This window comes from Nanorana parkeri, unplaced genomic scaffold, assembly GCF_000935625.1.
Source record: "Nanorana parkeri isolate BGI_ZX_2015 unplaced genomic scaffold, ASM93562v1 scaffold1787, whole genome shotgun sequence".
NCBI classification, from domain to species: domain Eukaryota; kingdom Metazoa; phylum Chordata; class Amphibia; order Anura; family Dicroglossidae; genus Nanorana; species Nanorana parkeri.
The window spans coordinates 140,019-164,681 of NW_017308055.1; the positions used below are offsets into that span (position 1 = coordinate 140,019).

At 42.1% G+C, this 24,663-nt stretch overlaps 1 protein-coding gene across 1 annotated transcript in view; it reads right to left on the minus strand.

Moving 5' to 3' along the window:
* Positions 1-7,378: 7,378 nt before the first annotated feature.
* The window catches only part of RBBP5 (RB binding protein 5, histone lysine methyltransferase complex subunit), a 94,337-nt gene continuing 77,052 nt past the window's right edge, over positions 7,379-24,663 (minus strand). The window contains exons 15-16 of the mRNA XM_018571586.1: positions 14,847-15,038; positions 7,379-7,755 (exon numbers count right to left, since the gene is read on the minus strand). Of these exons, the coding sequence (XP_018427088.1) occupies positions 7,727-7,755; positions 14,847-15,038 (221 nt within the window). The 3' untranslated portion in view covers positions 7,379-7,726. The remainder of the gene's footprint in view (positions 7,756-14,846; positions 15,039-24,663) is intronic.

The following is a 24,663-nucleotide window of genomic DNA, read 5'->3' on the forward strand; positions in this document are numbered from 1 at the left end:
GGGCCTTATCCTCGCTCTCCTCCCTGTTTGGTCCCTTAATGTGATGGTTGGTCCACTGACCAATAGAGACCAGGGAGGTAGGCAAGGCAGGAATGGGACCCTAGCCCAACTTTCTCCGGAGAAGTTGAAATTTTCATATAAAGTCTACTGTCTTTATCTCTAAATCTACTGATTATTTTGCCATGCCTTTTTTCATGCGGAGACTGGGGAATTTAAAGCAGAACTCGAGCCCAGCAACTATATACACAATTAAAACACTGATCTATGAACATTTTACCATAATATATTTGTAATTGTGCAACTTCACTAACACTAGGCAGATCGGACAATACATGCTGCCTCCATATTTCTGATTATGATGTGAGTGAACATCATTCCCATTGGTTAGGTTCTTTCTGTGATCTCACCCACTTCAGTGCTCTTCATAGTAAACCAATTTCAGTTTTGCAAGTTTAAAACATTTTTTAAAGGTGATTTGCAAGGGCAGCCTTTGTTTTAATTTCCACTGAAGGTTTCCTTGAGATTATCAAACGATATATATATATATATTATAATAATACATTTTCTGTACCTGGAAGCATTGTTTCCATATTGTTTTCTACTATCCTATGAGTAATTTACGAATAGTATACTGCTGCACATGTGTGTCCCTACTTCTGTAGCTCCCCTGTATTTGATTTTTTTTAAATGAACAAAACCATCTCTTCCCACTCAGTCCCTTATACCTCCTCCTAGAGAACATAGTTAAAGGGCATAAAGTCTACCTAGCAACCCTTGGGTAGGACTACCCATTAAACAAGAAACTCACATAATTGCACAGAGGCAAAACAATGGTGAACAGTGACATCCAGTGGTACCTGCAGTCCCTACAACAGACATCCTCCCAGATGTACACGATAGGGCTTTAACAACCTGTTAGTATTCCCCCTTCCAGTTCAAGCACAGCATCTGTCCCTACCGACAGAACATTACACAGATACCATACTACATAATACAACAATCTGCAAATACTATCCTCTGGTCTTCTGGTGGGCTAATCTAAGCCTCACTGCCATGCTGGGTCTTTTGCCTATGCTGCCTTCTGTACTTCGTTAATCCAACAACACCAACATATCCTGGGAATCGGTAGCAATTTCTTTCCCTTTTCCTGCTTGGGGAATTTATATCCATATATAAGTAGGACATGTTATTTTCACATTCATCTAGGATCGCAAATAGGAAAGATATACTCACCCGAACCACCACTACTACACCAGTCCCTGCAGCCGGTCTCCTACTCCCCTCCAGCGATGGAATGTCTCTGTGTCCCCACATTCAATACAATAATTAGACGTGATGACTCAGACTGTAGAACGCTGGAGTAAAGGGAGAGTGATGCTTAAGGGACTGGTCGAACAGTCAGCCCACTGCGAGGTTCAGGTGAGTATAAAGTTTTTTTTAATTTTAGTCCCTAGATAAAAACAAGCACTTAACACCCTTGCAGTGCGGGGGTAGCCCTACTGCTAGGGTTAACAATAATTGTGCCCGGAGTTCTTCTTTTAGCTCAACTGAACTTTCAGTTTAAGTCAACTAAATACATTTCAGGTGCATCAAAACAGATGTGCAAATGGATACCTCCTTTAGAAAACAGCCACAGATACCTGGGCATTCAGCTCACCAATGATCTTCAAATCTTCTTTCGCCACAACTTGCTATATCTTTTGCAAGCAGTTCAGAAAGACTTATGGAGTGTGCATAGCGCTACAATGCCACTTTTCTGCCAGTTATGCAAGCTCTTCCAGACCTTCATATGCAGAAACCAGAAAGTCAAAATTGTATTAGTTAGAGATAAACAATAGGTGCCCTTAGAAAAGATGACTAGGAGAAACTTGGCTCATGCCCCCTGCCTTCACCATTGATAAAGGTGTGTACTGTACACATTCCCCTTGCTAATGCAATGTTACGCCCCACAGGGGGTATTTCCATGGTTTTGGTCCGGGGTAAGATATTGTAAATCTTCAGCAAATGGGGAACGGATGGTGAGGTTGCTGTGGCAAATTAATGACAAATGCAAGACTGAAAGTCCTTGATCAATTTGGGGAGGAGTAGGTTTCCTTTCCAGTGGATGTCGCAAAACATTTCCAATTATGGCCTGTGTGACCCCTGCAGAATGATAAATACTTCTTCAGAATGTAAAGTTTTAGTCTGTAGAGGAGTTTAGACATTAAACCCCATTATTCTCTTTTAAACTGCTTCTTAGATTGGAGTTGCAAAAAAGACATCTACTTGATCAGGGAAGGGTAGAGAGACCTGCGCATTACACTAACCTAGAGTAAAAAAGATAAAATGGCAAAGCTGGTACTTGTATCCTCTATCGCTCTAAAATGCAGGAAAGCGTTTATAAAATTATACTCTATGTCAGGGGTGCCCAAGATGTGGTGTGTTAAGATCTACTTTTCAAATGACGAGCTACATGAGATCTACCATGTACCATCTCTCTCTTTGCGCTCTCTCTCTCCTGGCTCACCTTGCTGTATTGTGCAAACAGCGTAGTGCAACAGGCTGTGTAAACTAATATTGTTTTATGTAATACATAGCACTTCAACCACCAGTATCCACCAGAAAGGTGTCAGGGAGCATGGCTAAGCAGACTCAGGCTAATAGGTAATCATGTGTGCATCGCTAAATAAATATACCAAAATGGAATAAAGGGGCCACTATTCACACCCTTCGTGATCTACCAGCATCAGCTTTGAGAGCTACTGGTAGATCACAATCTACATAATGGGCACCCCTGCTCTAGGTACTAGTCCGATAGGAAGTTATGTAAATAGATGTCGCCCCAGAGGGCTGGAGGGGATGTGGGATTGAGGGGACATTTCTTTTATCCGTGTTGGAATTGCCCTGTTAAACAGCCATTCTGGCCAATAGTGCAAAATAATATGGACAAATGCTTACATCTTAAAATTCACTATGATTTGCTGGCAATGCTATTTCATGAGACTCCGTCTATCAAATCCTACAAAAAATTCTCAATACCCCACCTCCTAAATGGTGGTAAATCTCTCATTTTATGAAAAACTGACTGAAATAATGGTAAGTGAAAGGTGGACAGTCACACTTTGGGATCAATTATATATTCTAAATTTTATTGGCTGTATGGATCCACATTTACATTGTTGCATTCTGTGTCACACGGTATCTGTGTGTTATCGCATAACACACTCAACATGCAGTACTGCAAGCACTACTTTTTCACTGTACCTCAGCACATATGTGCAGTATGGCACTACAAAGTACAGCAGCCGAGAGGTGTGTTGGGGTGCCATTCAAATGAATGCTAATGCAACGCACAGTACCACTCTCTAGGTGTGCAGTGTGAGAATATGCAGTAAATGCACAGTAACATGCGCTTAGAGCAGCACTCTGGTGTGAAGGGCCTCTAAATAAAATAAAGGCTTTTTTTTCCTCGATTTTTCACTTAGTTCCTGATGTTGTAGCCAGCCATACTTACAATGTGATTCTTCAGAAAAAGGGTCACATCTAGGGCTGTGCCATGGTTCTGAGCCTGGAAAGTGCTCAGCAGCTAACAGTACACTTAGGTCTAAAAGTGTCACAATGCAGAGCCCAGTGCCTAAACGTCACATTGCAGGCTAACCCTGCAATGTCTAGTCTAGTAAGGTCCATGTAAAGCCTCCATAGTTAGACTGGGGAAACGATCTGGAAACCGATCAAGATAGCCACTATGTAGAGACCAGCTTAAGTGATGAATCCAAGGGAAAAATAATAATCAAAAAACATCTAGCAAAATTTAGTTATATATATTTTTTTTTCTCAATAAGAGACATTTGTCTCAAAAAAAAAGACAAGCTGGGTAAAAGTGGGTTATACAGGGACTGGCTTAAAGCTTTTCAGTTTGCCAGTGTCCAGACTTCCTGCAGTATAACGCGACTGTATCTGAATATGAACTCCTGTGTCCCCCCAGTGAACAAGAAAGAAAGTAGCTAAGGGGAAGAAGTTAATTAGGACTGATTAGGGTAAACTAAATGTTAAATAGGAAAACTTTTTTTTCTTTTTTACTTGTCAGGTGGCTTTAGCTGACGTTATATTCTACTTATTTGTATGTTACTATCTCTAAATCTAATGTATAAACAGTTTATAAACACGCTCTCAGAAGATCTATTTTTTGAGAAAAGGGGCTGTAGTAGCTGTTGTATTTACACAGCAACTCCCAGCTATCATTTTGTTTTCTTCTCCATCTGACCTAACACTCATCCCGGCACTCTTTAAGTTTATGTCTGCTTTCAGTTTGAAGTTCTCCCTTCCTTGATTTATTTCTGATGATCTTTTGATGAAGACAGAATTGAAGGTACCATGGAACAGTCTAACACTGGAGTAATATGTGCTTATTTATGATAGTGTGATTTCTTTTCTTAGAAAAACCATCTAATAAAGTATTTTTGGAGGAGCACATTATGCAGTCACTAACCAACTGTCCACTGCAGCTCTGTTATACAGGTCAAAATGTAACATGTTAAAGGATCGGTCATGGATAGCCCTACGAGCTTTTCCCGACTCGAAAGTACAGGCTATTGCACATTTCTCCGTTCAAATTGGCTAGCCGATCTTTCCCTCTTCTCAATAACAGCAAGTGTTTTGCTTCAGTCTATCTGGTAAGATATACCTGGAACAGTACAGTGCAGGTTACAGTTACAGGCATATGTGCCGCCACTCATTCCGTAAACCTCCTTTGCCCGATGCACACTCCTCCAGTGCTAAGTGTGATACGCTGTGCTCCCATCCCTGAAGTTATGCTGTTCTTCTCAGGTCTGGTGGGATTAGACTCATCTCTTCAGGGAAGCCTATCCCACCTCAACCTAACCACTGAACAATCACTTTCTCAAACAATCATCCCCGCACAGCTACCTCCTCATGTATCACTTGCCCCTCCCTTTTAGATTGTGGGCCCTCCTTACCATCTTGTCTTAAATTGTATTGTGACTGTAATGTCTTCCTTATATTGTAAAGCGCTGTGCAAACTATTGGCGCTATATAAATCCTGTATAATAATTAGCACTAGAATTGCTGACTGTTATTTACCAATGTGTGTCCTCTGTGGACATGCCACGGACCAAGCCTCTTTTATATACCAAGTTGACCACCACTGCTGTACAATTGCTGTCTTCTTGCCGCTTATACTGATTTTATATCAGAAAAATCCCACTTGGCAGTTGCTGTAAGAAGTATTTACAACCTTGGAAGTTTGCATCCTTTCTCAAACATTGAGTCATAATTTAATTAGATTTTTTTTTGTATACCCCCAAATTACTCTGTTATGTCAAAGAAAATGCATAACTGCAAAGTGAGTATTTAGTAAACGCAACTTTGGCCGCAGCTATTACAGCCTTGAGCCTGTGTGGATAGGTTTCCATAAGCTTTGTACATCTGGACTAGAGGTGCACCGAAATGGAAATTTTAAAACCGAAATTTTTTTATTAATTTTTTTTTTTTACATTACTTTTAGGGGCTCCGGGGAAATATTGGGGGTCTAAACAGACTCCTGAGATTTCCCTTTTAAAATAGAAAGAGATTTAGAACACAAAATCCTCTCTCTTTTTCTGTGTCCCCTGTTATAAATGAACAGGAATCCTCTGGTGTTCCTGTTCATTCATAACATGAGGACATTGTATGTTTACTATAACCACAACTATGAATAAACAGAAGGGGATGTAGATCACTCCCATTCATTCATAATTGAGGCTACAGTTAACAACATGTCCTCAATTATCTACAAACACTCAGCGATCACTGAGTATTTGTAACTTGCTCTCCTCTCTGACACGCTGTCACAGGAGGCTGATCGAGCGGAGCAGGGAGAAGAGAGCTCCGCCTCCTGTGACAGCGTGGCCCATTTCCGCCCACACAGCGCTCTGCCAGACTGTGATAGGAAGCTGAGCGGTGTTGGAGAAATGCCGGCCGCTCGCAGCGCTCTCCTCCTGCAACGCTCGGCAGGCTGTCACACTTTCTCTCCTCCTCGCTGGGACACAGAGCACCGCCCAGTGGGGAGGAGAGAAAGCATGCGCCGATGTATCGGAAGGAAAATGGCACTTTCGGCATTATGCCAAAAGTGCCATTTTTGGCCGTTATGTTTCGGCGGCCAATATATCGGTGCATCCCTAATCTGGACAATGTATTTTGTCTCCATTCCGATTTGCAAAGCTGCTTAAGTTCTTTCAGGTTGTTTGAGGACTGTGAAGCAACAGCCCTATTCAAGACACAAATTCGCCACCTGGACTCTGTCTTGACCTTTCAATATTAACATTGTGTTGATTTTGTGTAGTTTTGGTTTTATGCTTTGTGTTACTAACTAAAGCTTCTTCCCAGGCTCAGCTTCTAGTAGACTGCAGTAGATTAAGAATTTCTTTATATTGGGTTTGATTAATTCTATTCTCATAAGCCTTGCAGGGCCTACAGCATATAAGCATCCCCACAGAATAATGCTGTCCCCACCACGCTTCACAGGGGGGTGGTGTGGCTATGACTGTGCAGTGTTTGTGTCACGCCATACTTTAGTTTAGTCTTGGCCACTAAGGCCAAGTCAGTCATTTAGTCAGTCAGCCAATGTCAGTCATTTAGGAACAGAAACTAAAAACTAGCTCAGTCATGAAGGGGTTAACTGTAGTCTAAGGGATATTCAGTGACTTTCCTATATCCGTTCTCTGAGTTTCTTGGAGTGTTTTTTTTTGTCTTCATGGTTTAGGTTATACCATAATAGTGACTTACCAGAAAGGTTGAACCTGCATATATACTACGATTGCATGACAACATACAGGTGAACTCAATTTAAAAAAGCATGTGGCTTTGTAAAGGAAATGCTGCACCAGGGATGATTTTGGTCTGTTATATTAGGTGAAGCACACTTACGCAATCATTCTATGTTTCATTGGAATTCATTAAAATCACTTTGCAAAGATTGTTTTTCCCCTTGACATTAAAGAGAATATTTCTGTTGAGCAAAGTAAAGGAACAAAATTACATTTACTATGATTCAATGTTTTATAATAATAAAACATGAAAACTTCCAAGAGGGTGAATACCCGTTTTATTTTATGGTTATACATATTGTAAGTCAAAAGTAACAATAATGATAAAATGCAAAGGTAAACTCAGTTAGACTAACTCAAAACGGTGCATTAAAAATATACAAACTTATGAAAAAGAAATGACAATATAAACAAATACAAGGCAGTTTTATTTCCCCACCTCTGAGGGACAGACAAATCCATGGGATCAAAAACATAAAACCAAAAAGTCCCAGAATCATTTTTTTCTCTTGAAGATTTTGATAAGGTTTTTTTCACATCTGGTTCCCCAATTATATAATGCTGATTTCCATTACTGGCTAAGTTCAGGAAAGAGAGCCTTACAGATATTCCACTTGTATGAAGCTCAGGAAATATCCAAGAAACGGTCAACTGGTGTCAAAGTAAAACTGGAAGAATGTGTTCCTTCTGGCAAAGCAAGGCAGGAAACATGGTTTCAATGTATCCAATATAACTGATACATTTGCAGAACAGCTTCATATATTAAAAGTAGGTGTTATTAAAAACACAAGGATTCTATTGATCCTTGTTCTAACACAAAATGTTAATGAGAATATCCCATTTATTGTCACTGGAATTAATCAGTCCAAATTTAACAGGAACTTGATGACAAATAATGCAGATTTTCAAGAATCAGGCATAGTTCACAGGAGCTCAGAAATGGCACCACCTCCTAAAAATAAACAGACAAAAGTTTTTTTTTTAAAAGCAGAGCAAAAATACAGCAGCAAGAGGGAGGAAGCAGCAAAGCAAATATAGCAACTGACACTAATGTGAAGAAGGTAGGTGAATATTATAATGTAGCTAAAGTAAATAGAAGCCTCCGCTGCTTTTCTTTTAATTAAAAAAAAAAGGATTACAAGGATCAGCTCTGTCAGCTGGATTCATTATTGTGCATCACTAAGAGGGATTTCATATAGCATTCAATGGAAGCATTTGGAAAATACATTTGTCAATGCATGTCCATTGTAAATGGTCCCACAGGAGAAAAGTGGTGCCTATGGTTTATTCTCTTGTTTTTAACAGCAACAAACGCATTCTACCTTGTCAAGATCTGATCAAATGGTTCAGAATCCAAACAAGAGAAGCAGAATTTGACTCCACATTTTGGCTGCTTAATTAAGAACATATGTGAACATGCTGCTTTATTAATTTGTGCACTATTAACTCAAGATATGAATAGTTTACATCATACTTTAGTTAAGGCAATACATTTGGAAACTACTTGCTCTAGGTTATTGGACTAAAAAAAAAAAAGAAACGCTACTAAGTGAACAGGCCAATTACCTGGAAAATTAGTTAGTTATAAACTGTCAAGGATCAGCATGGGTATAGAACTTAATGAACTGTCCTCTGTCAAACAGACAACCTAGCTTTTCAGGGGAATGGGTTTAGCCCTTTGAAGCCCTTTGTACAGTTGGGCTATCAAGGGTGCTCCAGATGCTCCCCAGTACCTGAAAAAAACATGTTTTTGTTTTCTTCGCTCCCTGTAGTTAGAGCAGCAAAGGAGTGACAGAATGGCAAATATATCTGTGAGTGTTCTATTATTTGTAATTTAAAAAAAAGAGTATTGTAAACGATATGAAAGTACTATATATTTTGAAATGATTACTGCAGTAAGGAAAAAAAATCAAAGATGGTACTAGTCTTAAACCAAACATTGCGGGCAAGCAATTCACCTTCTGCTTACTGACAATATAATGCATGTAAGCATTTGTGAAAAGAACTGCTCTTGCTTAAATAGAAATAATTCTCTGAATCCAAATTCTTAATGGTCGGGCTTTAATATTATTTCTAGAGCATTGTGGTATGTACACAAAGGAAACTTGTACTTGAGCTAGTAAGTTTCCCAAAATAATACCAGAATAATTCTGGGAGTTTTTTTTCACGATTTTCTAACTTCGTACACAGATGCCAAACTGCTTTGGATGGTTTAAGAGCAGCGTGCGAGGGTACGACATCTGCATGAAGCCAGGGGCACAGGTAGCAGACATGATATCTGCACCGATTAGTACTGCCCTTACCTGTCAGTACTTGTGGCAGCTCATTCTGAGCTTTGCCTTTCATTGCAGCATCCAGAGACATGCCCCTGTCACCCTTGCAGGTTTTCGGATTTAATTGAGAGTCTCTCTCTTTACCTTTAGCTCCTTTAGGTCGTCCTGACTGCTTCTTCTTGGATTTACTGTCCCCCTTAACACCCAGTAGAGGATGAACTTCTGCCATTGAGAAAAGTAAACAAAAAAGAGAAAATATTTATATATTGTTATCTCTAAAGTGTTCCCGATAACCTAATTTTTACAGCATTTAAATACACAAAATAAAACTTTGACACAACATTAAATTGAGTAAAGCATCAATCTTGCATAGCAAGTCAAGCTGACAAAAGAAAGCTACAGTAGCAAAACCAAGACCATTTGCTGAGTAGCAGGAATATCACTTTCCACTATATTATGACATTGCACTGTGGGTTTACAGCATTAGAATACAACAACTTGGTCAGTGCGTGGGTCATCATTTTTGGTAGTTGGGGAGACTTCAGTGCCTAAAATGGTAATTAGCCTGCCTAGAATCACAGGTCTTTAATCTGTCAGACAAAAATTGTTACTATTGAGTTGTTTTCCATATTTATATGAACAAAAAAGAAAACAAATCACAAATTACTTTTTTGGGTGGTTAATGGAAGTCTGAGGGGTAAGGCATAGATGAAACTATTTGAGTAAAAAGGTAGGAACCTATTGGAGTAAATTACTTTCCTGCAGGGCTTGTATTACATATTTTTGATCCGCACCCAGAACTGTTCATCTATGCAATGATGAAGAACTTTACCATTTACAAAGTTTAGACACACATGAGATTCTAGTTTTAGACTTTTAGTTTAAGATTTAAATGAAAGTTATCAACTCTTTCGCTGCCAAGCCCTTCGGAGCGCTTTACACCTCAGCTGGCCACACCATTTTTGCAACTTTTCCCATTGTTTTGACTTTCTACTGCTGCGTTGTAAAAGACCCCCTAAACCATATATTTTATGAAAGCACAGGCCCAATAGAATAAAAACATGGTGCTACAAATTTTTTAAGTCCTGCAATAATTACACACAAAAAAACAATTCCCACTAAATCTAAAAAGATTTAAAAAACTGTATCAAGTTAATAAATAACAAATGTTTGTAAATTTCAAATTGCGCCTTTTTATGGAAAAGGTAAAAAATTAAGGAATGCAAAACTGTAAATAAGCGACTAATGTATAATTAATCACAATGCACAGCAATGCGTCACAATGCTTTGACATGCGCTGCCACAGTTAAATTAATATTTAAAAAAGGAAAAACAAAAACACAGTACTGTGATGCGTTCTAAACAATGCACCGCAGCGCATGTGCATGGCGTACACCACAATATGAGGGGGTGTTGTGTTCTACTTTTTATTATTTATGTTTTTATAATTTTTTCAATTATATTTTTTACTGTTGGGGGGGCGGATTCGGGGGAAATATCAGGGGTCTAAAACAGACCACTGACATTTCCTATTTGAAAATTGAATTGAAGACAGAGTTCTCAATCTATTTTTCTGCAGCCTCAGCAATGTATGAGTGGAAAGCACTTAGTACAGAGGCTTCACATTCATAACTGGCGATAGTAAAACATTTACTATCATCCAGTTAATGAATGGGTAGAAGCCTGTATACTGAGGCTTCCACCCATTGATAAACTCAAGAACAGGAAGTGATGCAAAGGACTTCCTCTTCACTCATTTTTTATTTTTTTGTAAAGGACGCCTGGAATAACCATCTCAGGCAGTCCTGATTATTCATAACTGGGGACACATAGTGCTGACCTGATCACTCCAGTTTTTGCTCTGCACAGAGGATCGATAAATATTACACATATGTACGGATCCTCATGCTCTCCATCCTGACCCGCTCGGCACGCACAGATCGAGCCGCCGGCTCTTAATCTGACAACCGGCGGCTCCACTTTCATTACCGCTCTGCCATCCTGGATGTCACTGCTCTCCTCTCCGCACCCCCCGCCAGCCATTTCTCCTCGGTTGCCCACTGCCTCAGCCCGTACAGGCAGGGAGAGCAGAGGTGATCCGAGGAGGATCCCAGATTAAAGCGCCGGCAGGCAGAAAGAAGAGGCTGTTATCAGTCGCTGATGACCGCTATTAATTTAAAGGGGGGCCATTCTAATAAAACCCGACTCAAACCCGCTGTACGTCAATCACCCGTGACTAAACACAGTTCTGAACCGAGCGTGGTGTCACAAGGATGTGGCGATACCTCCTCATCCTGCACAGAGATTTCCCAGCTCGCGGGACACAATCTCAGGCCAGCAGACAGAGCGATCGTCACCAAGGTTGGTCAACTCCGCAGTTAACCCTTTACCCACAAACGTTCGTTGCCACTATGTGTTTAATGGAAACACAGACCGTGCCCAGCAAGAGCTGCGACAATTTTAAACACTTAAGCAATGCCTATAATACTGCTGTCCTCTCAGACAGGAATGTGACAGGATTCACTATACAGTAGCGTTCTTCACAGAGGCAAGGATACTTTAAGTTCGTATTTAGAGCGTAGAGATAAGCTTCATGATTTTTAAGATCGTCCTTTAAGAAACGGTGCAGAAAATATTCAGAAAAAGATATTAAAAAGGAGAGACAAAATATATAAAGAATAGTAAAATAAAAGGGAATAAAAGGTGAATACTTAACAGTCCTGGTTTTAAGAGTTCTGACAGAGTTCATAGTTCAATAAGCAAAAGAGAAGTCTGCAGGGTTCTTCTTCAATCAAGCTTTCAGCAGATGATGTTCAGAGATTAAAGGGGAACTCTTCTGCGATGTTAAGACTTCTTGATGTTGCTGGAGTTCCTTTCTGGATGTTTTCAAAACAAAAGCCGCAGCTGCAATCCACGCACCCTGACTTCTATTCCCCTGCTTCCTAGAACCAGTCCATCTTTCTCATGGGCCCTCTGGAATGCCCACTCCGTCTGTAACAAACTCACCGCTCTGCCTAATCTTCTTATCTCCAATTCCTTTAACATGCTTGCAGTTACTGAAACCTGGCTTCAGGAATCCGACTCTGCCTCTGCCCTCTCCCATGGTGGCCTCCACTGGACGTACTCACCCAGACCGAGTGGACGGAAAGAAGGTGGAGCGGAAATCCTTCTATCCCCATAATGCACTTTTTAAGTTCTGCCTTCACCTCCCTCTCTAACCCTCTCCTCTTTTGAAACCCACTGTATTCGCCTATTCTCTTCAATTTCGCTTAGAATCACTGTTAGATACCAGCCCCCTGGACCGGTATTTCGCTTTATTGATGACTTCTCTGCCAGGCTACCCTACTTTCTTTCCTCAGAAATACCCACCATCATTCTTGGTGACTAACATTGCTAATAACATTAATACTCCGGCTTACACTCAATTTCTTAACCTAACCTCTTCTTTTGACCTAACACAATGGACACACACTCCTACGGTAACATACTAGATCTTGTATTCTCTCACCTATGCACTCCTTGCAACCTCCCCTTTCCCCCTCTCAGACCAGGACCTTGTCAGTTTCACACTCGCCCTGTCTCCAACCCTGAATCCTCCTACATGGGGCACACTGTCACCCGGAGAAACCTTCGCCACCTCAACCCTAATCTTCTCTACTCTGCTACCGACTACCTCTATGACAAAATCTCACCCCTGTCCTGCCCCGACTACTGTCTACAACAGCTTGCACTCATCCTCCCTAGACACCTTGGCACCCCTCACTACACGCCGACTTCGACCACATCAACTACAACCGTGCCAAACTAAAGAAACCAGACATCTAAAAAAGACATAGCCTTGCTCTTGAACGTCCGTGGAGGAAAACTAGGCTTCTGCAAGACTTCACCCTATATAAAGCTGACATCCTAAAATATAACTCCTTCCTCCGTGCTGCCAAACAGACTTATTTTGTCACTCTCATTAACACTCTCTCATCCAGACCACATCAACTCTTTTCTACTTTTAACTCTCTACTATGTCCTCCACCGCCCACTAACTCACTCACTGCCCAGGACATTGCCATTCATTTCAAAAACAAAATAGATACAATTCAGGATCAGATTGCCACTGTCCAGTCATCTTCCCCTATAAATGTACCAGATCCACCATCACACTTGTTGCTTTCCTCTTTTGACCCTGTCACCACAGAGGAGGTTACAAAGCTTTTCTCTGACACCCACCTCACCACTTGCCCCTGGATCCAGTTCCCTCACTACTTCTTCGGTCACCGTCTTACTCTATCCTACACTCTCTTACTCACATTTTCAATCTTTCCCTCCCCTTAAAACATGCGCTAGTCACCCCAATACCCAAACAACCTTTACTGGACCCTACCAACCTCAAAAATCTCAGACCAATCTCCTTACTCCCGATCATTTCCAAACTCCTAGAACGCCTTATCTATAGCCGTCTGAGATGCTGATGACCTTCACGAGCCCTTACAGTCCAGCTTTCGCCCTCTACACTCCACTGAAACCGCCCTCCTAAAACTCACTGATGACGTACTAACAGCAAAAAACAATGGCCACTACTCCTTACTCTTGCGATTAGACCTTTCTGCTGCTTTTGACACTGTTGACCACCTGCTTCTCCTCAAAAAACTCCACTCGCTTGGCCTACAAGACTCTGCTATCTCATGGTTCTCCTCCTACCTATCTAAGCTCTCACTTAGTGTCACCTACAAATCTAACTCCTCCCCTCCTCTCTCTGAAGGGGTTCCCCAAGGCTCTGTCCTTGGACCTCTTCTCCATCTATACCTCCTCCCTTGGTCAGTTAATAACCTCACACGGCTTCTAACACCATCTCAGATATATCTTTCTACTCCACAACTCACCCCCTCAGTGTTCTTGCGTGTCACTAACCTACTAACTGACTTTTTTTCCTGAGGCTCTGTCCTTTTCACCTAAATGAGGACATTTAACCCTCTCCATTCCTTTGATGTGGTAAGGGCTTTTAAATTTTACCTTTTACCTTTTTCAGTCTGGATGTCACAACATTTCTTAACCCCTTCATGACCGAGGCCTTTTTTTTTATTTTTTGTACCCATGTTATATTCCACATTTTAGGCCTGAAAATTACTTAAAACCCCCCAACATTATATATTTTCTGAATGCCAAGACCCTATAGAATAAAATGGTGGTAGTTGCAAATTTTTATGTTGCGCAATATTAGCGCAACTCCTTATTAAACCCCAATATTTAGTGAAAAATTTAATTAAATGCCCCAAAACACAACAAAATACCCATTTTTCTAATGAAATATAAAAGATGAGGTTACAACGAGTAAAACGATACCCAACATGCCCAGGTTACAAATTGCGTGCATCCGTAAAACGGCGAAAAACCCCAGTACCCCAAAAAGTCCATAGAAGGGCAAGCAATTCACCTTCTGCTTACTGACAATATAATGCATGTAAGCATTTGTGAAAAGAACTGCTCTTGCTTAAATAGAAATAATTCTCTGAATCCAAATTCTTAATGGTCGGGCTTTAATATTATTTCTAGAGCATTGTGGTATGTACACAAAGGAAACTTGTACTTGAGCTAGTAAGTTTCCCAAAATAATACCAGAATAATTCTGGGAGTTTTTTTTCACGATTTTCTAACTTCGTACACAGATGCCAAACTGCTTTGGATGGTTTAAGAGCAGCGTGCGAGGGTACGACATCTGCATGAAGCCAGGGGCACAGGTAGCAGACATGATATCTGCACCGATTAGTACTGCCCTTACCTGTCAGTACTTGTGGCAGCTCATTCTGAGCTTTGCCTTTCATTGCAGCATCCAGAGACATGCCCCTGTCACCCTTGCAGGTTTTCGGATTTAATTGAGAGTCTCTCTCTTTACCTTTAGCTCCTTTAGGTCGTCCTGACTGCTTCTTCTTGGATTTACTGTCCCCCTTAACACCCAGTAGAGGATGAACTTCTGCCATTGAGAAAAGTAAACAAAAAAGAGAAAATATTTATATATTGTTATCTCTAAAGTGTTCCCGATAACCTAATTTTTACAGCATTTAAATACACAAAATAAAACTTTGACACAACATTAAATTGAGTAAAGCATCAATCTTGCATAGCAAGTCAAGCTGACAAAAGAAAGCTACAGTAGCAAAACCAAGACCATTTGCTGAGTAGCAGGAATATCACTTTCCACTATATTATGACATTGCACTGTGGGTTTACAGCATTAGAATACAACAACTTGGTCAGTGCGTGGGTCATCATTTTTGGTAGTTGGGGAGACTTCAGTGCCTAAAATGGTAATTAGCCTGCCTAGAATCACAGGTCTTTAATCTGTCAGACAAAAATTGTTACTATTGAGTTGTTTTCCATATTTATATGAACAAAAAAGAAAACAAATCACAAATTACTTTTTTGGGTGGTTAATGGAAGTCTGAGGGGTAAGGCATAGATGAAACTATTTGAGTAAAAAGGTAGGAACCTATTGGAGTAAATTACTTTCCTGCAGGGCTTGTATTACATATTTTTGATCCGCACCCAGAACTGTTCATCTATGCAATGATGAAGAACTTTACCATTTACAAAGTTTAGACACACATGAGATTCTAGTTTTAGACTTTTAGTTTAAGATTTAAATGAAAGTTATCAACTCTTTCGCTGCCAAGCCCTTCGGAGCGCTTTACACCTCAGCTGGCCACACCATTTTTGCAACTTTTCCCATTGTTTTGACTTTCTACTGCTGCGTTGTAAAAGACCCCCTAAACCATATATTTTATGAAAGCACAGGCCCAATAGAATAAAAACATGGTGCTACAAATTTTTTAAGTCCTGCAATAATTACACACAAAAAAACAATTCCCACTAAATCTAAAAAGATTTAAAAAACTGTATCAAGTTAATAAATAACAAATGTTTGTAAATTTCAAATTGCGCCTTTTTATGGAAAAGGTAAAAAATTAAGGAATGCAAAACTGTAAATAAGCGACTAATGTATAATTAATCACAATGCACAGCAATGCGTCACAATGCTTTGACATGCGCTGCCACAGTTAAATTAATATTTAAAAAAGGAAAAACAAAAACACAGTACTGTGATGCGTTCTAAACAATGCACCGCAGCGCATGTGCATGGCGTACACCACAATATGAGGGGGTGTTGTGTTCTACTTTTTATTATTTATGTTTTTATAATTTTTTCAATTATATTTTTTACTGTTGGGGGGGCGGATTCGGGGGAAATATCAGGGGTCTAAAACAGACCACTGACATTTCCTATTTGAAAATTGAATTGAAGACAGAGTTCTCAATCTATTTTTCTGCAGCCTCAGCAATGTATGAGTGGAAAGCACTTAGTACAGAGGCTTCACATTCATAACTGGCGATAGTAAAACATTTACTATCATCCAGTTAATGAATGGGTAGAAGCCTGTATACTGAGGCTTCCACCCATTGATAAACTCAAGAACAGGAAGTGATGCAAAGGACTTCCTCTTCACTCATTTTTTATTTTTTTGTAAAGGACGCCTGGAATAACCATCTCAGGCAGTCCTGATTATTCATAACTGGGGACACATAGTGCTGACCTGATCACTCCAGTTTTTGCTCTGCACAGAGGATCGATAAATATTACACATATGTACGGATCCTCATGCTCTCCATCCTGACCCGCTCGGCACGCACAGATCGAGCCGCCGGCTCTTAATCTGACAACCGGCGGCTCCACTTTCATTACCGCTCTGCCATCCTGGATGTCACTGCTCTCCTCTCCGCACCCCCCGCCAGCCATTTCTCCTCGGTTGCCCACTGCCTCAGCCCGTACAGGCAGGGAGAGCAGAGGTGATCCGAGGAGGATCCCAGATTAAAGCGCCGGCAGGCAGAAAGAAGAGGCTGTTATCAGTCGCTGATGACCGCTATTAATTTAAAGGGGGGCCATTCTAATAAAACCCGACTCAAACCCGCTGTACGTCAATCACCCGTGACTAAACACAGTTCTGAACCGAGCGTGGTGTCACAAGGATGTGGCGATACCTCCTCATCCTGCACAGAGATTTCCCAGCTCGCGGGACACAATCTCAGGCCAGCAGACAGAGCGATCGTCACCAAGGTTGGTCAACTCCGCAGTTAACCCTTTACCCACAAACGTTCGTTGCCACTATGTGTTTAATGGAAACACAGACCGTGCCCAGCAAGAGCTGCGACAATTTTAAACACTTAAGCAATGCCTATAATACTGCTGTCCTCTCAGACAGGAATGTGACAGGATTCACTATACAGTAGCGTTCTTCACAGAGGCAAGGATACTTTAAGTTCGTATTTAGAGCGTAGAGATAAGCTTCATGATTTTTAAGATCGTCCTTTAAGAAACGGTGCAGAAAATATTCAGAAAAAGATATTAAAAAGGAGAGACAAAATATATAAAGAATAGTAAAATAAAAGGGAATAAAAGGTGAATACTTAACAGTCCTGGTTTTAAGAGTTCTGACAGAGTTCATAGTTCAATAAGCAAAAGAGAAGTCTGCAGGGTTCTTCTTCAATCAAGCTTTCAGCAGATGATGTTCAGAGATTAAAGGGGAACTCTTCTGCGATGTTAAGACTTCTTGATGTTGCTGGAGTTCCTTTCTGGATGTTTTCAAAACAAAAGCCGCAGCTGCAATCCACGCACCCTGACTTCTATTCCCCTGCTTCCTAGAACCAGTCCATCTTTCTCATGGGCCCTCTGGAATGCCCACTCCGTCTGTAACAAACTCACCGCTCTGCCTAATCTTCTTATCTCCAATTCCTTTAACATGCTTGCAGTTACTGAAACCTGGCTTCAGGAATCCGACTCTGCCTCTGCCCTCTCCCATGGTGGCCTCCACTGGACGTACTCACCCAGACCGAGTGGACGGAAAGAAGGTGGAGCGGAAATCCTTCTATCCCCATAATGCACTTTTTAAGTTCTGCCTTCACCTCCCTCTCTAACCCTCTCCTCTTTTGAAACCCACTGTATTCGCCTATTCTCTTCAATTTCGCTTAGAATCACTGTTAGATACCAGCCCCCTGGACCGGTATTTCGCTTTATTGATGACTTCTCTGCCAGGCTACCCTACTTTCTTTCCTCAGAAATACCCACCATCATTCTTGGTGACTAACATTGCTAATAACATTAATACTCCGGCTTACACTCAATTTCTTAACCTAACCTCTTCTTTTGACCTAACACAATGGACACACACTCCTACGGTAACATACTAGATCTTGTATTCTCTCACCTATGCACTCCTTGCAACCTCCCCTTTCCCCCTCTCAGACCAGGACCTTGTCAGTTTCACACTCGCCCTGTCTCCAACCCTGAATCCTCCTACATGGGGCACACTGTCACCCGGAGAAACCTTCGCCACCTCAACCCTAATCTTCTCTACTCTGCTACCGACTACCTCTATGACAAAATCTCACCCCTGTCCTGCCCCGACTACTGTCTACAACAGCTTGCACTCATCCTCCCTAGACACCTTGGCACCCCTCACTACACGCCGACTTCGACCACATCAACTACAACCGTGCCAAACTAAAGAAACCAGACATCTAAAAAAGACATAGCCTTGCTCTTGAACGTCCGTGGAGGAAAACTAGGCTTCTGCAAGACTTCACCCTATATAAAGCTGACATCCTAAAATATAACTCCTTCCTCCGTGCTGCCAAACAGACTTATTTTGTCACTCTCATTAACACTCTCTCATCCAGACCACATCAACTCTTTTCTACTTTTAACTCTCTACTATGTCCTCCACCGCCCACTAACTCACTCACTGCCCAGGACATTGCCATTCATTTCAAAAACAAAATAGATACAATTCAGGATCAGATTGCCACTGTCCAGTCATCTTCCCCTATAAATGTACCAGATCCACCATCACACTTGTTGCTTTCCTCTTTTGACCCTGTCACCACAGAGGAGGTTACAAAGCTTTTCTCTGACACCCACCTCACCACTTGCCCCTGGATCCAGTTCCCTCACTACTTCTTCGGTCACCGTCTTACTCTATCCTACACTCTCTTACTCACATTTTCAATCTTTCCCTCCCCTTAAAACATGCGCTAGTCACCCCAATACCCAAACAACCTTTACTGGACCCTACCAACCTCAAAAATCTCAGACCAATCTCCTTACTCCCGATCATTTCCAAACTCCTAGAACGCCTTATCTATAGCCGTCTGAGATGCTGATGACCTTCACGAGCCCTTACAGTCCAGCTTTCGCCCTCTACACTCCACTGAAACCGCCCTCCTAAAACTCACTGATGACGTACTAACAGCAAAAAACAATGGCCACTACTCCTTACTCTTGCGATTAGACCTTTCTGCTGCTTTTGACACTGTTGACCACCTGCTTCTCCTCAAAAAACTCCACTCGCTTGGCCTACAAGACTCTGCTATCTCATGGTTCTCCTCCTACCTATCTAAGCTCTCACTTAGTGTCACCTACAAATCTAACTCCTCCCCTCCTCTCTCTGAAGGGGTTCCCCAAGGCTCTGTCCTTGGACCTCTTCTCCATCTATACCTCCTCCCTTGGTCAGTTAATAACCTCACACGGCTTCTAACACCATCTCAGATATATCTTTCTACTCCACAACTCACCCCCTCAGTGTTCTTGCGTGTCACTAACCTACTAACTGACTTTTTTTCCTGAGGCTCTGTCCTTTTCACCTAAATGAGGACATTTAACCCTCTCCATTCCTTTGATGTGGTAAGGGCTTTTAAATTTTACCTTTTACCTTTTTCAGTCTGGATGTCACAACATTTCTTAACCCCTTCATGACCGAGGCCTTTTTTTTTATTTTTTGTACCCATGTTATATTCCACATTTTAGGCCTGAAAATTACTTAAAACCCCCCAACATTATATATTTTCTGAATGCCAAGACCCTATAGAATAAAATGGTGGTAGTTGCAAATTTTTATGTTGCGCAATATTAGCGCAACTCCTTATTAAACCCCAATATTTAGTGAAAAATTTAATTAAATGCCCCAAAACACAACAAAATACCCATTTTTCTAATGAAATATAAAAGATGAGGTTACAACGAGTAAAACGATACCCAACATGCCCAGGTTACAAATTGCGTGCATCCGTAAAACGGCGAAAAACCCCAGTACCCCAAAAAGTCCATAGAAGACGCTTTAAAAGCCCCCACAGGTCATAATAGCCGTCTGAGATGCTGATGACCTTCACGAGCCCTTACAGTCCAGCTTTCGCCCTCTACACTCCACTGAAACCGCCCTCCTAAAACTCACTGATGACGTACTAACAGCAAAAAACAATGGCCACTACTCCTTACTCTTGCGATTAGACCTTTCTGCTGCTTTTGACACTGTTGACCACCTGCTTCTCCTCAAAAAACTCCACTCGCTTGGCCTACAAGACTCTGCTATCTCATGGTTCTCCTCCTACCTATCTAAGCTCTCACTTAGTGTCACCTACAAATCTAACTCCTCCCCTCCTCTCTCTGAAGGGGTTCCCCAAGGCTCTGTCCTTGGACCTCTTCTCCATCTATACCTCCTCCCTTGGTCAGTTAATAACCTCACACGGCTTCTAACACCATCTCAGATATATCTTTCTACTCCACAACTCACCCCCTCAGTGTTCTTGCGTGTCACTAACCTACTAACTGACTTTTTTTCCTGAGGCTCTGTCCTTTTCACCTAAATGAGGACATTTAACCCTCTCCATTCCTTTGATGTGGTAAGGGCTTTTAAATTTTACCTTTTACCTTTTTCAGTCTGGATGTCACAACATTTCTTAACCCCTTCATGACCGAGGCCTTTTTTTTTATTTTTTGTACCCATGTTATATTCCACATTTTAGGCCAATCCTGAGGCATTCACCTTGTCAGTATCTCCAAAATACACCCCTTCCTCACCAATGAAACTGCCAAATACTCATCCACTCGCTTGTTATCTCTCGTCTTGACTATTGCACTCTCTCCTCATTGGCCTACCACTACACAGGATATCCGCCCTTCAGTCTATCATGAATGCTGCTGCTAGACTTATCCACCTAACCAACTGCTCAGTGTCTGCAACCCCCTTCTGCCGATCCCTGCACTGGCTTCCAACTGCCCAAAGGATAAAATTCAAAATATTAGCGACTTACAAAGCCATCCACAACTCTGCCCCCGGCTAGATCCCAAACCTTGTCTCAAAGTATCACCCTAACCGTCCCCTCCGCTCTTCCAGCTCCCTCTTCAACTCCTCCCATGCTCGCCTCCATGACGTCTCTAGAGTCTCTCCCAACCTATGGCACCCTTTACCCCAAACTGTCTGACCATCTCCCACACTGACTGCCTTTAGGCTAGGGCTGCAGCTAACGATTATTTTCATAATCGATTAGTTAGCCGATTATTAAGTTCGATTAATCGACTAATCGGATAAAAAAAGGGTTCAGTGATGGACTAACGAGTGGCTTAACTGACGTGGGCGTGGCGTAAGCAGCGTGCGTGAGCGGCGAGCGGGAAATTTGAATTTTAGCCGACGAATCGACGATGGAAAACGTTGGCAACGTTTTCCATCGTCGATTTTAATCGACTTAATCGAATAATTGTTGCAGCTCTACTTTAGGTGATCCTGTAGGGCTCATCTATTCAGAGAAGCTTATCCCAAATCACCCTAACCACTCAACCATCATGTTCTCAAACAATTAATCCCCACACAGCTACCTCCTCATGTATCACTTGTCCCTCGCTTTTAGATTGAAAGCCCTTAGGGGCAGGGTCCTCCTTAGTATCTTGTCTTGAATTGTGCTTGTAATGTCTACCTTATATTGTAAAGCGCTGCGCAAACTGCGGTATATAAATCCTGTATAACAATAAAAGTTCAGTCGCTAAACTGACCATGAGCTTATAGCAGAACAGTAAAGGCCACAGACGTATGGCATACTGACGTGGCCAGCTGGAAACAGTTGTGTTCCGCCGTATGCCATACTTGGTGGCAGCGAGAGGGTTGATACAGCAGATTTCGTGTTGCTGGTTTGTCAGCAGTGGCAGCATAAATGTATATGTTAAAGTAATTTAAACAGTTTTAGTCTGCTACACATGATCTGTAAAAGTTGCTTCACTCATCTGCTGTATACCAAAAGATTATCTGTGAGAGTACATGCTGAACACCAGGGAAAGTCCTCAGAAAGTATAAGGGAAGGATGGGGGCCCCGATGTAACCTCGGCAACCGCAACTACCTGCTCCCCGTCTTGCCAGTGTTTTGACAGGTTTACATGGTAGATCTGATAATGCTCCCTTTCTCCTGGTTGATGTACTTTATAATTTACCTCACCAACCTTTTCTACCACCTCGAAGGGACCCTGCCATTTGGCCAGAAATTTACTCTCTACGGTGGGTATAAGGATAGCCACCCGGTCCCCAATCTGGAACTATCTGACCTTAGCAGACCGGTTATACACCCTCTGAGCTTCTTGTGCTTTCTGCAAATGCTCTTTCACCAAAGGCATTACCTTGGTGATCCTCTCGCATTTGTGTGATGAGCTCAACTACCATTTTGTGTGGCAACGGCTCACTTTCCCAGGTTTCTTTGACTAGGTCAAGCAACCCCCGAGGTCTTCGCCCATATACCAACTCAAATGGGGGAAATCCTGTGGATGCTTGAGGTACCTCTCGAATGGCAAACATCAACGCTGGGAGTAAGCAGTCCCAGTCTTTGCCATGCTCTTGCACCACCCTCCTGAGCATGGATTTCAGTGTTTTATTAAACCGATCAACCAGGCCATTCCTCTGTGGGTGGTAGACGGAAGTACGCAATTGTCTAATTTGAAACAATTTGCATAAGTCCGCCATCACCTTTGACATAAATGGAGTGCCCTGGTCCGTCAACAGGTCCTTAGGAAACCCTGTTCTTGAGAATACATTAAACAGCTCCCGGGCAATTGCTTTTTAGGTGGCCTTTCTCAGAGGGACCGCCTCTGGGTAGCTTGTGGCGTAATCAAGTATGACAAGGATATACTGGTGGCCGCGAGCTGATTTTACTAAATGACCCACTATATCCATTGCCACACGCTCGAATGGTACCTCAATAATAGGCAGGGGCACCAAGAGATTCCTGAAATGGGATACTGGGGCAGTTAGCTGACAGGTGGGACAGGAAGCACAATATCCCTTCACCTCAGCAGTTATGTCTGGCCAGTAAAACCGATCTGTTACCCCGTGCCTCTGTCTTTTCAGCCCCGTGGTTTCACCCCCAATGCGTCATTATGCACTAAATCAAGTACCGAACGTCGAACGTGATAAAGCTAATCATGGCTGACCGCAAAATGGGGAAATCTGGTTGCGGCCCCAGGCACTTAGGGTATTCCATTTATCACAGTAACTTGTTCCCTGGCATTCTTTAATGTGGGATCCTGCATTTGGGCCGCCCCAAATGCACCCCTTGACACCTCCAAGTCAGGATGCGCTGAGCTAGGGGAACCTTCCCCTTCCTCCTCAGCCATCACCTGCAATGGGAAAGTTTCCTCCACATCATCCCCATCATGACCTGCACAGGAGGAGCCCACCCCCTCACCCCCTCCCAAGTTTTCCTCCGTGTTCGAAAGTGTATGAACGTGTACAAACGTGGGGGGGGGAATGAACGTTTGCCTGGCTGTGTTCGGGGTACCATTAACTGGTAATGACACAGCAAGTGCATTATTTTTTTTGCAAGTTCACGAATACGCAGCAAAGCAGGCAATTTTGTGTACGTCTGCCGCGCGTTTATGTAACACTCCGGTGTGAACGCTGACTTAATTGTACCGAGTGCCAGCCTACTGACAGAAAAACCCCAAAGACTTGCACCACCTTACCTGCAAGACTTACAAGGGTTAAGCATTGTAGGAATGGGACTCAGAAGAATCTGGCTTTCAACATCTGGGGTTCAATTCAAATCAAGAAAAATTAGGTCTGGAGTACCAGGCTCTTCCTGTCTAGAGTCCAGTCTAGAGCTATGAGTACACCACAAATTCCTTCCAGGTAGATTCACCGTAAAGCCTTGAAAGAAGCTTCATGGATTAAACACATAATTCAGAGAGTATTGATTTGCCCCACCGGCACAAGACCGCTGCAGAATTCTGGTTTGAAACTGGGCAAAAGTAGGAAACCATTAGGCCAGGGACCTTCATATAGTTTGGGAGGAGTAGACTGGAACCTTATTTTGTAGCATGTGGTCCTAATCCCAAACCCAGGTGTCAGATGTGACCGAACTGCAAGTCTTCAAACACTGACGGAAACACCAACACCCTGAAAAGTAAAAAGTGGTAACAAACCTTGGGCTCAGCTAAGAAACTCAAAGGTCTAAAAAAGGAAAGCTTGTTTGCAGACAAAGGATTACTCTTGCTGTGTGAATTCCTGACCTTGAGCGAGAGACTGGGAGAGGAGTACTTCTATCCACTGTTGCATTCTCAATAATCTCATCTGGGGGCAAGAACATTAGTGTGTCCCCAATAAAGAGGAGCCATATAAATGTATTTTTAGAGGCCTAATCTATAGACCGGCTCTTCAGACAGAGTTAGGCTAAGCCTAGATACCAAATGACTGGCAAAATGTAACAGCACACAAGTACTTAAGCAGTGTCGA